This window comes from Hyposmocoma kahamanoa, unplaced genomic scaffold, assembly GCF_003589595.1.
Source record: "Hyposmocoma kahamanoa isolate Upper Pololo Valley unplaced genomic scaffold, ASM358959v1 65, whole genome shotgun sequence".
NCBI lineage: Eukaryota > Metazoa > Arthropoda > Insecta > Lepidoptera > Cosmopterigidae > Hyposmocoma > Hyposmocoma kahamanoa.
This window is the reverse complement of record NW_020653853.1, coordinates 1,437,164-1,451,667: the sequence shown is the minus strand read 5'-3', so window position 1 is coordinate 1,451,667 and position 14,504 is coordinate 1,437,164. Positions and strand designations below refer to the sequence as shown.

The following is a 14,504-nucleotide window of genomic DNA, read 5'->3' as shown; positions in this document are numbered from 1 at the left end:
TTTATTATTCACTCGATGTCTACATATAACTTAAAGTATAGTTAAGTACATGCTGCCTATTTAGATCTCTGTTCTACTGTACAGTTACTGCAGACTATTAAAAGGGCCTATAATACTTCCTTAACATTTTTTGTCCGCCTGTTCTGATACTTAATTTGTTAAAGAGGGCAAAAACTATTTTTATGAGAATTTTTTTTATGAGAATTTTTTTTATTTTTTTTTTATTTTGTTGAAATAATGCACACACTCAACATAGCCCCGCACTAGGGAAACCCTGTGTCGCGGGTGCCATGGACACACACATAGACAACCACAAATTACACCCAAACTCACGAGAGAAATAATTGTAGGCCATACAACTATTTCTCCCGGCCCGGGAATCTAACCTGGGACCTCTGCGTGGCCGTCTAACCGTAACCGAGGCAGTTATAATGAAATTAAAAATTGAAATGAATGAAATTGATCTAATTGCTGGTAATTATATGATTTTCACATAGGGGACTTCTGATTCTCAGTTTCAGATTGCTGTACTTCACCATCTAAAGGAAATTGATTTTTGCCTCAAAAATTTAATTTAGAAATTTACCCAATTATACCAGGTAGACTCCATAGCATTAGTAATAAAGCTAGTTTCCAATACTATAAAATGAAAATGGAACTTTGACAGAAGAAAAGCTACAACTAGGCAGACAGGATGTTTTAAATCAAACATACCTTTATAACAGAATGCGTGAGGTGTTCGAGGAGATCTAAGCAACTAGGATGTGCATAAGATTTACACTGGCTACAGCAGATGAGAGCCTCAGCCACACCCTGACGGTTTCTCACATCGGTGCCCAAACACTCGGTGCACACCGGAACTCCTCCTTGACTATGCTTCTGGAAAAAATATACAACATTCTTACACAAACTAGATACATCCCGAGTTCTTAGGTTTTCGCGATTGTTACACATAGGATAGGAAACTATTTTTCCTGATTTAAATCGCGTATATTTGTTTTCTCAAACAAACCGACATTTCAGGCCCTTTACAGGTCCCATGATCATGGTCGACTGAGGTGGTACAGTCTTCAACCAGTTATGTCTAATTTTAATAAACAAGTCTGCAGTCTGCGAGCATGTCATGGATAAACCTACACATTCAATGAAGTTTGACAAGTCCCAGGTCCTTGCAAAAGAAGTCCGTTATCTACCCAGGATGCTGTAAGAGGCCATCGAAATTAAAAAACATCCTAATTTCAACAGGGAAGATGGTTTCTCCGTACCACCAGTTTGGGATCCAGTATTTCCTCTGATGAAAAATCCCAAACAGACATAACACTGCAGTACTAATTAATGTTTTAGTTTATTCTAATTTTTATTATTAATCAATAATAAATTGAACTTAACAAAAATTCATTCAATAAAATAGTTTGTACAACTTAATGTAGTGTAAATTGGAATGTTTTCTTTGTAAAATTAAAAATAAGGTATTTAATTAATAATTATTGTCACTATAGTGAAAAAATAGGGTGGTTTGCATTAATATTAGACATAACTGGTTGAAGACTGAACCACCTCAGTCAACCGTTAATGGCATTGAGACAAACCCAAGTAGGGTTTAACGGTGTTTTACATTATTTATGTATAATTTTTTCTTAAAACAATAAAATAAATAATAAAAAAATAAATAAAAACCGCAGCCATGGGGGGCCTGTAAAGGGCCCGAAACGTCGGTTTGTTTGAAAAAACAAATATACGCGATTTAAATCCAGAAAAGTAGTTTCATTTCCTAGATACATCCCCTCGGAATCCCTTTCTACCGGACCTTTATACATTACTTTAAAATAATTCTATTGTAAATTCACATAACTGTTGCACATATAAAACATTTAAAAACTTTCATTTTTATAGTTTGGATGTTGTATGTCATATCAGCCCAAGATCCGCTCAAAAATTAATTGTAAGGAGTTTCCTATTCATTATTTTTCAAAGTTTGAATTGCAGATAGAAAGAGTAAGATTGATAGTTGCTTTGGTGTGAAATATGTATCACATCTAATACATTTTGGGTTTAATATGCACAAATGTCTAAAATGTAAATCAGAGTTGTAGCTGTTAGTAAAGCTTCAACTGCACATGATTATTATACCATAACATCATCCCCAATGATGTTATGTAAATTGTTAGTTGATAGGAAATTACATTTAAACCATTTCAGTGAAAGAGACAAAAGTAACTGCCTATGCAAAAATAAACAAAAAAATATAGCCAATTATAAGTCCATCCATTCATAGTAAATTCATTCATAAATGGAAGATTGAAAAGTTGTGCAAATATGATAAACAATTTCCAGCCAAAGGCAAAGGAATTTAATTCTAAAAATTACCTGCTCACTTGTAAACATAAATTGTGCTAAACTTGTAAAACAAAAACTTGTACCAATAAAGTAGAATGAATTGAAACCAATACTACTCAAGCAAACATAGAAGTTTCAAATGTTCAATCAAAATTTTCTAGTAACACACACTGTCTAATACAACAGAAATGTGTTATGTTTACAAGCTTATCATGGTTTCCCTATGTTTTATAGCTTTCCAACATTATGCAATATTTTTTATGAGAATTGTTCTGAACAATATAACAAAGATTGCTGTGGAGTTCGTTGACCTTGCTATTGAACTTCATTATCTATACCATAATTTCCCAAAGTGGACTCTACCCCGCCAGTGGGTGCTGAAGGGTCCTAGGGGAGTGGTAGGACTGTGGATACAATTGAGGAGTATTGATGCTGTCCAAGGGAAGCTACCACATTTGAAAAACAATACCTGAATTATCTACGTAAACTACACTACATATACATTTTCTTTTTCTCTTATTTTTTGGATTAATATAAAAAAATATATGTTTTTAATTATTTTTTGTGGTGGTGAAAATTGAATTCTTTTTACCTTACCTAAGTGGGCAATGCACCAAGTTTGGGAACCTATGAGGTATAATGATAAAATCTCATTTTAAATTTATATTAGTGCTTAATAAGCTATTAAGATGACTGTGATATAGAAGTACATTTAATGCACTTCATACATAAAGGCTAAATTATTGCAAAGTAAAAATTCTACATTGTTTAGTTTATGGTGATTATTGCTTTTGACAAAATGATGTCTGATAATGGAAGAAGAAAACCTACTGTACAATGCTAAATAACAGTGTAAAGAAAATACAATGTTGGTACTAATGCTTTGGACAATTATATGGATTTGTTAACAAAAGGAAGTGCCGGCTTGTTCACCTTTTCTGCTTGGTCCTGTGAAAGCTTTTTCTTTGGGGTCCTTTCTCCTGTACTAGTGAGGGGTCTATCTGTGGCCTTGTAAGCTCCCGCGTGATTGATCAAGAGACCCCGTGCCACCGCACGCTTCGCACCTGCACGTAATAAAGTCCGCACGTCTACGTCCGGTTCAACAGTCACTTGGTATGCTTGCCGCAAATGCTTTTCAATAGTTCTCAAAGTGGAGCCATCCCTCTCCCCCAACTCGCGCACTGCCTTAGCCACTGCCCGCGATACATCACAATCAGGCGATAACCGAAGAACCTTGCTCTGCAGTCCCCCAGGATCCTTGTAAGAACTCTGCCCCTTATTATACACTTTGAGCACGGCCCCCTCCCGCACTGCCCGCTCCAGTCGCTCGGAGACCACGTCCTCGTGATAATTGTGATGCTGTCTGATAGCGTGACAGATGCGCTCTACGCTCGGCCGCTGTTTCTGTGACCGTATCTTGTGAATAGCCTCGAGTATCCATCGCTTCCACACTTCTTTCCCCACGTCGTCCGGCTCGCTCATCTTCGTCGACGATTATTTAGTAAGCCCGTCGTCTGAATAACGGTACGGTTTTGGAGTTCGAGATGTGTCAACACCCATCATATTTTGGCGCCTCGAGCGAAATTCCATTTTATGAAATGGAACCTCGCCGGAAGCAGCCGGAGGGCCCAGCCGCGCACAGACGCCGGCTCACAACATGCCCTCGCGTTCCAACGATGACACATCGGGGCCCGCGAGCGGGTTTTGGCGGAGCGGCCATCCAATGGCGGCCATCTTGTAACGAGCTAAATTTACGTCGAACAAATACACGCGACGTAAATAATAACTCGTACTCCCGCTTTTAGAAACGTTGCAGTAATGTCGCCGACTAAAACTTTCCACTCGAACGGTAAACAAATCTGTTTTCCGAGAAAATTAAAATAAGGCTAATATATAATTGAGTCCTTTCCGGTTCTTTTTTCACAAAGCGCCTTCACTAAACTCAAAACACAGCACTGTAATGTTTACTGTTTTGGTATTCAAAGTTATCAATGTAATTTATATGTTGAAAAAACTGTCATATCATTGAAACAGTGAAAAATTTTCTTGAAAACATTCACAAAACACCAACAAAAGGCTCTTCAAAATGGCTATCAATCAGATTTCTTGCTATTTGAAAAAATAATTTTGATATCCTGTCCGTATTGCCATAATTTACATGGTTAATTAATTTTTTGCGTCAATCCAATAAGCGTTACTGTCTATGGAACATTAGAGTTGGAAAATCGGTATAACAGAAAAAAAAAACTGTATTATTTACGAGTGGCAATTCAAGGGTTGCTTTTTTTTTATATATTTGAAGCAAAGTCTATCATATTAAAAAGAGAACGATAACGTCCTTGTATTATAGATCTATTTCATTCTTACTTGTGGTAGTGCTGATAAACATTCTCAAAAAGCGAAGTATGCTAAATCAGCGCGTTTTTACGAAAAATATTTTAAACTGATTTTCTGTATGAACAACTTGATTTCTTCAATAATATCTTGGTTATTTTGAAAGTTTGCAGTGCTTGTAATTCATTAAAGCAGTGACTAACTACACCAATCCCTTGGAAAGAAGTTAATCAGTGTTGAAATTTGACACCCAACTTACCACCGGCAATAAGCATTTATTTTGTTTTACCTTCGAATTTATTAATGAAACATGAGGTAACTTTTGCAGCATTCATATTAGATGAAAGACCAATTTTGATGGCTGTTTTAGTATGGTAGAAAAGTCTAAATTTTCCGAGTGACTATATTTCGACTGAAAACAATATGAAAAGTTTATCAAGATACACGACAAAAACAAGCAGTCCGTTAAAAAACCTTTATTTATCAACAAATACAAAGATAAGTACAATAATAACCATATTATTTTAACAGGGCCATAAAAACAGGAAAAAAAATATCAAAGCCACACTGCATTGTTTGCAAACACGGTTCGTGCGTCGACGAGAAGATTCCAAAGGTAATATTCAAGATAAACCCTGGATACCCAGGAAGAATTACAAGGAGTATTACAAAGATTCTAGGCCATATTAATGAGTTTGTTCTCCTGGAAGTTTACAGATGTATGCCTCTTCTAGGTGATGAGGAAAAGATACCAAACTGGGACATACATATTGTGCGATATGCTGTTGTTTTCAGGACCAAACAATAATATTTCTGGGTAATTGGCAAGCAATCAATTAAAATGTTATAAATAGTTCATTTTCCAAATTTAATATCCTGAAATTCTAATTATAATTGAAACTATCAAAGATCTATTTATAGTGACATTTTCAATTTTTTTTTTTATTGCTTTGAATAACTTTAAATAGATTCAATAAAACAACCTGGGTCCTAACCATGAACTCTTATTACGATTCAGTTTAGGACCAAAAATGTATCGTTGTGAGACAGCACTACATTAAGTATATTTCCTATCCCACTTCTTTGTCCTCACGAACCTATACTGATCTGTAATAAGAGTTCATGGTAAGACCCCTGTTCTATTATATCATGGACAATAATTGTAGAAGACTGCTAATCGCTATACAAGACAGTGGGGTATTTAGTACCTATTGGTACCTATACCAGATGTCACAATGAGTACCAAATAGCTATTTTGTAACTGCAATTTATGAAAGTTACCCTAATTTCGATTGCATCATAAGCTGGCGATGATCGCCATAAATTTTATATCATTCTTGTAAAACTGACACTGGCACAAGCCTAGTGGCCGCCATATAGGAAATAATAATACTCTAATTTCTAATGATAAACAAATCAACTAGATGGTGCTTATTGCACTGATTTTTGTGGATAGTGCTAGCTACTTCATTTTAAATTAGCGCCATATACCCGTATTAGGAAGCGTTTATTTGTAAAGTAGTTTGTAACACACAATGCCATCTATTGATATGCATATTTGTCAAAGTTCTGAAAATAATTTATATTCATGATCAATATCGATGCCCTACTTTCTCAAACTCGTGTCTTATACAGAGTGATTAATCAGGAGATGGCAAACAACAAAAAAAATTATTTATTTTAACTTTCTTATCAAGGGTGTAATTTTAATGATTACTTAAAGAATAGGTAAAACCCAGTGTATGAATATGACGGAAATGTGATGTGAAATCAGACTGCAAAATTTGTATATGCAATCCATTTTGCATTTCAGTAACTTTGTGTTTTAAGATATGAGTGTGAGAAAGTAAGACAATGATATTTGAATATTACAAGGATAAAAAGTAACTTCGTATATTTCATATCAAAGAGGAACTAACTTATATCCACGGCTATTTGCATAACATAAATTACTTCCAGGCTATTGAACAGCACCATCTAGATATGAGTTGGGTTTTTGACCTTTTTCAGAGTTACGATCTGTAGTATGGAGATTAGCAGTCATCTGGAACTATGGGTCCATGGATATATGAAATATCGTAAGAACATTAACAAGTACACATCATTCTTAGCAACACTAGTAGACATAACTTACATGTAAATTATAAGATAGAACATGAAATTCTAATTCGAGCTTTAGCACTAGTTTCTATCGAAATTGTAAGTTTCACTCATTTGTTATATTCTTAAAAATTAAACTATATTTCCAACAACAGAGAGTACATAATTGCTATTGTAGGCATATGACGTAATCATTTATTAACAATATTTATAAAATATGACTTGTCTAGTAATAAGATTTACAAGTGTTACACTGCCAAATATTTATGTGACTCTTTGTTATTAGATGTTTTAGTGTTTTATTAACTATACAGTGTGTTTTTTTAACTGGGACAGTATGGAGAAATCTGAAACCATAGCAGATACAAGGAAACCGTCTTAGGAACTGTTAAGTCTTTTTTGTGAAAACAATTTTGGCGGTCAATTTATTAGTCAAGTTGTCCTTATAAATGAATAAAATTGATTAATTTTTTTTAGTGCTGCTTGACTCACTTACGTGTAAGGATCAGTTCATTGTATGAGACGAAAAAATCGTGACAGCAGAAGTTGGTCAAATATCATAAAATGTGTAAAAAATTTTTGAATGCTGATATACTCAGTTTTCTAAAAGAATGATGTCATTGTATTGGAAGAAAAGAATCGGGACTGCAGAAGTAGATCAAATTTAGTAAAATTAATATCAATAATGAGTAGTAAGAATAATGAATAACATTTTGTGTGAAACATTTTTTTTAATCAATTTGATCAACTTCTGCTGTTCCGAATTTTCTTCGAATAAAATCTACTTGACTCAGTACGTCAAATAATAATTATATAAAGCTATAAAATCCTTGTTGTATTTGAATTTCAAATTAGATCCGTGCACAGAACAGTTTATGTGCGCCACTAAATATGCATGCAACGATGATTTTCATGTCATTACATGTAGTCTACATTTCATGTAGTCAACGCTCGGTACTCGATCCGGCAAACCAAGCATGTTTGCAGGATGCGGCCCGCGCCGCCCGACTCTCGACTATATAGTTTGTAAAACTGTGCTATGGCCGTGATTTTCAATGTTATATTAACTTAAAAAAGCTACAATTGTATGCGCTAGTATACAAGCTATTGGATTAAGCAATAGTTCCTATAGAGTTAATTCAATGTTAAATTTTATTATTTTCTTTATAGATCTTTTCGTTTTAATGTGGAGACAGTGTTTACATAGAGTTGAGGCACTGTTTTGTGCAATTCTCAGATATATTATTGTTTTCGTTTTAAGAAAAAAGTACATATTATATGTTTAATGTTCCTATAAGTGCTAAGTTTATTCATGCTTCTACACTATTCGACTAGGGTTAGCTAGCGAAAATGTGAAAACTAGTATATCTTCTTGTTTTTCTACAAAAGTGCCCTTTTATACACCGTTACGTGTTCCTAATTTTTTTTAATTTAGATTAGAATTTAAGTAAACAAGTAACAATTATTCAACTGTACTATCAGAGCTGGGCGTGTTCTGTCGTTGCCAACATTGTACATCAGAATTGAAAAAATGGATCCTTAACTCGGGCACACGCGTATCTCATAACGATAAATTCGATGTTGAAGTAGTTAAACGCATAATACACTGCCCGTTTTCAATGGCCCTTCTTTAGGGCAGCTGTTATTAACTTATATACATATAAGTCGCCCTTGTTAAGGACACTGACTACCTAACTTTTAAGAAATATAATTTGAAACTAGCTATACTTCATTTCAATCCATTTTAAACAAACAAGTCACTGACCCGACCATAGACGGATGAAATTTTCGATTACAAAAACATAGATTGAATAAATCGAATGTTTTTCGTACAGCACTATGCAACCATAGACAAGTCATAGAAGTATAGATGAAAAATAACCTCACTTTTGGACTACCATTTTTCAAATACGATTTTACGATGCTAATTAAATGAATATTGTTGGAAAAAGTGATAAGATGTCAAGCCGAAACTAACACTAGTTATTCAATTTATTGACTAATTGCTTTAGAATTTTAACCAAACAGGTTTGTTTACTTTTTGTTTAAAATTGATTGGAACAGACTTATGCATCAGTGCATCTACCATGAGATTACAGTGACAATTATCGCTAGTGACCGCGTAAAAATGTTTGTATACAAAATGTTGTTTATTGTGACCGTTAGAGGCGCCATACGAAATTATGAAGTAATTTACATGGTCGCTAGCGACAACTGTCACAGTAAACTCATGGTAGATGCACTGGTAACTGTATTTTTGACATTTGTTTATAGTATATAAATTAATTGCAAATTAGTAAAATTGGGAAAATGTCAAAATATGCACAACTGCAGAGTTAAAAGTATTAAAAAATTGATACATTTCAAAATAAGCGTTAACATAGTTTTAAGTTACAAAGTACTTGACATATAAAAAATCAATAAATCTGTGCCATCTTGTAGTACATATTTGATTTCAATAGTTAAATTATATATAGGAATCCCAGTCACAACTCTCAAATTATTTCTACTGTAAGAATACTAAAGCAAAATTAAAACCTAAAATTAACGAACCGAACCTAAAGACAGTACCTAAACAAACGTACTTATTTTTTTCAGTTAGAGCAAAATATAACTTGTGGTTCAAGCGCGCTTATAATTATTTATCACTATCTATTCTTCAGATCTAAAGCACAATCGGTAAGAATTTACACTAAGGCATTTAGGAATTGTAATTTATAGCTCAATTTGCAAATACATAAGCTTCAAAGAAACTTTTGTTCCCGGCGTAAGTCGAACCATACCTTTAAAATAAAAAAAACTCAATTCTCTATACTTACTGGTTTTTTTTTAAACTAAAATTAGGTATGTTAACCCCATAATCTCTTAACACGTCATTCCTGTAATTATAAAAGATGTATAGTGAGCGAGTGAATTTCAAGGCAGCGTGTTCCACTCTCAACTACATCATTACTTAAAATTATGTTTAGATTATTATTATTTCCTTAGTGACGGCCATTATAAAAAAATAAACTTGGGCCAGTTTCAGGGCCGTATTCGAGAACTCTACTCAATGCTCAAGTCAGGACTTCAGCAGACTTGAGTATGATTTCAAGCACTGGAAATACGACCCTAATGGCAAGGACTTGAGTATGATTTTCAGTGCTCACTGCAACACTCAAGTCCTGACTTGAGCATTGAGTAGAGTTCTGGAATACGACCATCAGTTTCGGTACGGTTAGATTCAAAAGTACTTTGTGGTTAGAATATGCTTAATTGCCAGTCTTTACTCAACAAAAAAAAAACTGTCAGAAAAGTTGTCTATGAATTTTGTAAATTCACATTCACAAAACAAATCAATAGACAGTTAATCGAGTCGAAAACTTTATTTGTGTACAAAAATAATATAATAATTAATAATTTTAATAATAGTAATGTCGTATTAAAAGGTTTTGGTTACTTAAAATACTTTTTTTGTTTGAATTGGCGCTTCGCAGTGTCCCGTGTATGCCTTAGATTCCTATGTAAATATTGCTTTTACTATTCACCAACTATGAAAATTAATAATACGTCACTCTTACTTGCAACGAAAACTACTCATTACTATCTGTGATACAAAATGTAGGTATAATAAAAGTGCTATTCTTTTTTTATATTTTTTATTTTGTATACGGGTGAATTCAAGCCTGAGAGGAGCCTCGTGCCCAGCAGTGGGATGTATGTATATAATGGGTTGATGATCATACGGGTGAAGTAAACGTGATAAAATAAAGATAGGTGTATAATTCCGTCATTTCACGCAAATGCGCATTTTTAGCAATACATTTAATTATAAATATATTCAAATCTCTACTACTAATATTTGTGTTCGGAAGGCACTTACATGTCTTTATGAAACAAAGGAATGTATTAAAGGAATGGAATAAACCAACGGATGGTTCGCTACATACCAAAGAAAACATGTTATACAATATGACAAAGTATAAAATAAACAATTATAATATGTTGCCTAAAACCATCTTCATGCCACATTCAAATTAATTTACGTAAATGCTCATATCCTTAGAGTATACAATCCTACGGTATAGAGCGCGCGCAAAGAAGTGGGAACAATAGGCACAAGTGAGAACAAAATGACGTTCCCGCCACGAGCGCTCGCAGTCGTTGTCAAGTGCTATCAGTGTGCGTTCCCCAAAAGATTTTTTGCTATTTACGGATTAAAATGGTCAAATGTGCAGTTGAATCTTGCAAAAACGATACTAGAAAACAGACAAAATTGAAATCCAGTATCACATTTCATCGGTAAGTCGATTAAAATACTTATTTTATTAAAACAAATTACGAAGCACGGGGGTGAAGGAGGCGGGAGAGGCGAGCACGCATAGGTACGCCCGCGCACCGCACTCCCCACTCGAGATTGTAGTGATGTGACGCGACCAATGCTGCAGTCGATAATTTATATTTTTATCTCTTTCTTTGAAATGATATTATGAATTTGAAAAATAGTGACAAAACAGTTGACTAGTTTAAACGTTGTAAAACTTTTTTTATGTAAATACGGCTGTTTTTTTATTATCTATTACTTCAAAATAATTTACATGTGTGTGCGTTGTAATTTTTACGATATATCCACTTTTTAATATTTTTAATGCGCTTATTATTTATTATAGCGTAAAAGTAAATTATGAATTGTTACTATATAACGTCTAAATTACTTAATTGATTTTGAAAAATTTTGGTAGGTGAAGAATGAAGTAAATAAAAAATAAATAAAATAAATTTTCAAGTTTTCTTATATTTCAGCTTTCCAAAGGACCGAAATTTGATGAACAAGTGGATTGTCGCTTTAAAACGAACAAGTTTTAAGCCAAACATATGGAATAAAGTTTGTTCAGTACACTTTCATGATTCCAATATCTATGAAACGAAAAAAGGACTACGCAAATTAATAAGTACGGCTGTCCCATCCCTTTTTCTTGGTCAATCAACACCTGCTGATAATAATTCGACGGAAGCAGCGTCATTAAATTCAGGCGAAGTACCGTTTGCAGAGCACGAACCATCTACTTCAAACAATATGCATATTGATCATGAAGTGCCTTCAGCCGTATGTCCACTTCTCCCAAATGTCGGCGATACCCCAAGAAAACAAAAATTGAAAAAACAAATTATTCGATTAAAAGATGTAGCTAAACGTCGCCGAATGCGATGCAATGCGCTTTACGCAACACGCCAGCGTTTGAAAAAAAAAATTAATAATATGTCTCAAGTATTAGACGAATTAAAAGAAAAGAGATTCATTACACAAGAGCAAGTTGCTCTTCTAGAATCGTGTGAAGTTTCTGCAGCAGCTCTCCTTAAGAGAATGATGAATAAAGGCAAGAAATATTCACCAGAGCTCCGCACATTTGCGCTAACACTCCATTTTTATTCTCCGAAGGCCTACTCGTACATAAGGAGTACATTTAACACATGTCTCCCACACCCAAGTACAATCCGGAAATGGTACCAATGCCTCAATGCGTCTCCAGGTTTTACTGCCGAAGCATTTAATGCTCTTCGCGAAAAAGTAAAGGCGACCGAAAATAAAATTTTATGTAATTTAGTTACCGATGAAATGGCCATACGTAAGCTAAAAGAGTTTGATGGCAACAAAGTTGAAGGTTTTGTGGACTTTGGAGCAGGAATTGATGTACCCGGAGATACAACCGCATTGTGTACACAAGCCCTGGTATTTCTTTTGGTGGCGGTAAACGGACGATGGAAAATCCCTGTGGGATATTTTTTGGTGGATGGCGTTACAGGAGATCAAAGAGCAAATTTAGTTCGAATGTGCCTTTCCAATTGTCACGAAGTCGGCGTAGAAGTTGTATCGATGACATTCGATGGTTGTCCGGCAAACATGGCTATGGCTCGCGAGCTCGGCTGTTCATTTGATCTAGGACAGTTAAAAACCTATTTTCCGCACCCTGAGACGGAACAGTCTATCTATGTGTTTCTTGATCCATGCCATATGGTCAAACTTGTCAGAAATACTTTAGAAAGTAAAAAGGTTTTTCAAGATAACAATGGAGGACTTATTAAATGGCAATATTTTGTTGAGCTTAACACTTTGCAGGAAAATGAAAATTTTCACTTAGCTAACAAATTAACAACAAGACATCTTCATTTTAAGAATCAAGTAATGAAGGTAAAACTAGCAGTACAATTATTCAGCGCTAGTGTGGCAAAAGCTATTGAATTTTGTGATAAAAGGCTGCATTTGTTAAATTTTGCAAACTCTGCTGCAACGGTAAATTTTACTCATGTGATAAACAATGTTTTTGACATTTTCAATTCCCGGAAATTTCTGGGAATTGACTTCAAAGCTCCCATCAATGAGAATAATGAGACAAAATATATAACATTTCTAGAAAATGCTAAAACATACCTACAGACATTAGTGTTCCCAAATGAAAATCGACAGATTGTACATTCACGAAACAAAATTGGATTTCTCGGACTTTGTGTGTGCATTGAGAGCATGAAAGAGTTGTACATAAGGCTGGTTAAGCAAGAAAAAAAAATTAATTTCTTGGCTATGTACAAAATAAGCCAGGACCATCTGGAGATCCTTTTTTCAGTGATACGATCCCATGGTGGGTTTAATAATAATCCGTCGGTCTCCCAATTCAAAGCTATCTACAAAAAGCTTTTGGTGCATATGGAGCTTAAAGAAAACTTTTCCGGAAACTGTGCGTCCTTGGAACAAATTACTCTGTTAACCTGTTCTTCATCCGTTAATCACATAAATTTAACTACTAAAGGACACAGGTCATGTTCACAAGAGGATGATGCTATTGTTGACGAACAATTTATGAGTAATTTTGAAGATGATGTGAATTTACCCACAACGGTAGATTACTCAATTATTTCACAGCACGTCATCTCCTATATTGCTGGATATGTAACAAGATATTTACTATGTAAAATAGAGTGCGTTGACTGTTTATCTGCTTTAATAGCAACGACACCTTCTCATTATAATTCGTTTATATTATTTAAAGACAGAGGAGGTCTTATGTATCCATCTGAGGACGTGATTCATTTATGTAATGCCGCTGAAAAAATAGTCAAAAGTAATATAGAATCGAAAAATGAAGCAGATCGTGATGCTCGAAGCATGGTCAATAAAACGCTGAAGTTGTTCATTGGTACAGATATATTTCATGTGCTTCACGCGCATTTATTTGAACAAGAACCTTGCAGCAATCATTTACTACATTTGCTAAGAGCTGTGATTCAAAAATATATTGATATACGCGTGAAATATTTAGTTCGAAAGTTAAATATTAAGAAAACTAAAAGACAGCTTTATAATAAGCTTACGCTTTTTAGCGGTCAATAAAAATTATATTAATAATAGATAATTATTATTTGATTTATTAAAAAAATCCTGCACTGGATCTTTTATTTTACAAACCATAATCTAACTAACAGATTATTATTGAACCAATGTCGATATCGTGCAACAGTAGCGGTCCAATCCCTAAACGTCACCTACTCATCAATATAATTAGCTATAGTTTACTTGCCTACGCTGCGAACTAGGCGACTAGTGCGATATGCGCGCTCTATACCGTAGGATTGTATACTCTAAGGCTCATATCCTTTTACCTATCGTGATGTGCCGTAAAAAAAATAAAAACATTTTGTCGATGGACAAACTTTAATTTTCAAATATTATAGATTCGCTCTGGACCTTTTTGACTTTC

General features: G+C 34.3%; 1 protein-coding gene across 1 annotated transcript; it reads right to left on the bottom strand.

The window, feature by feature from the left end:
- Positions 1 to 699: 699 nt before the first annotated feature.
- On the bottom strand, positions 700 to 4,090 carry LOC113231481 (histone acetyltransferase KAT6B-like). The gene is made up of 2 exons (XM_026465809.1): positions 3,271 to 4,090; positions 700 to 879 (listed from the first exon to the last, which is right to left on the bottom strand). Exons 1-2 carry the CDS (start codon positions 3,817 to 3,819, stop codon positions 700 to 702), a joined length of 729 nt encoding a protein of 242 aa, XP_026321594.1. The 5' UTR covers positions 3,820 to 4,090.
- Between the last annotated feature and the right edge of the window lie 10,414 nt (positions 4,091 to 14,504).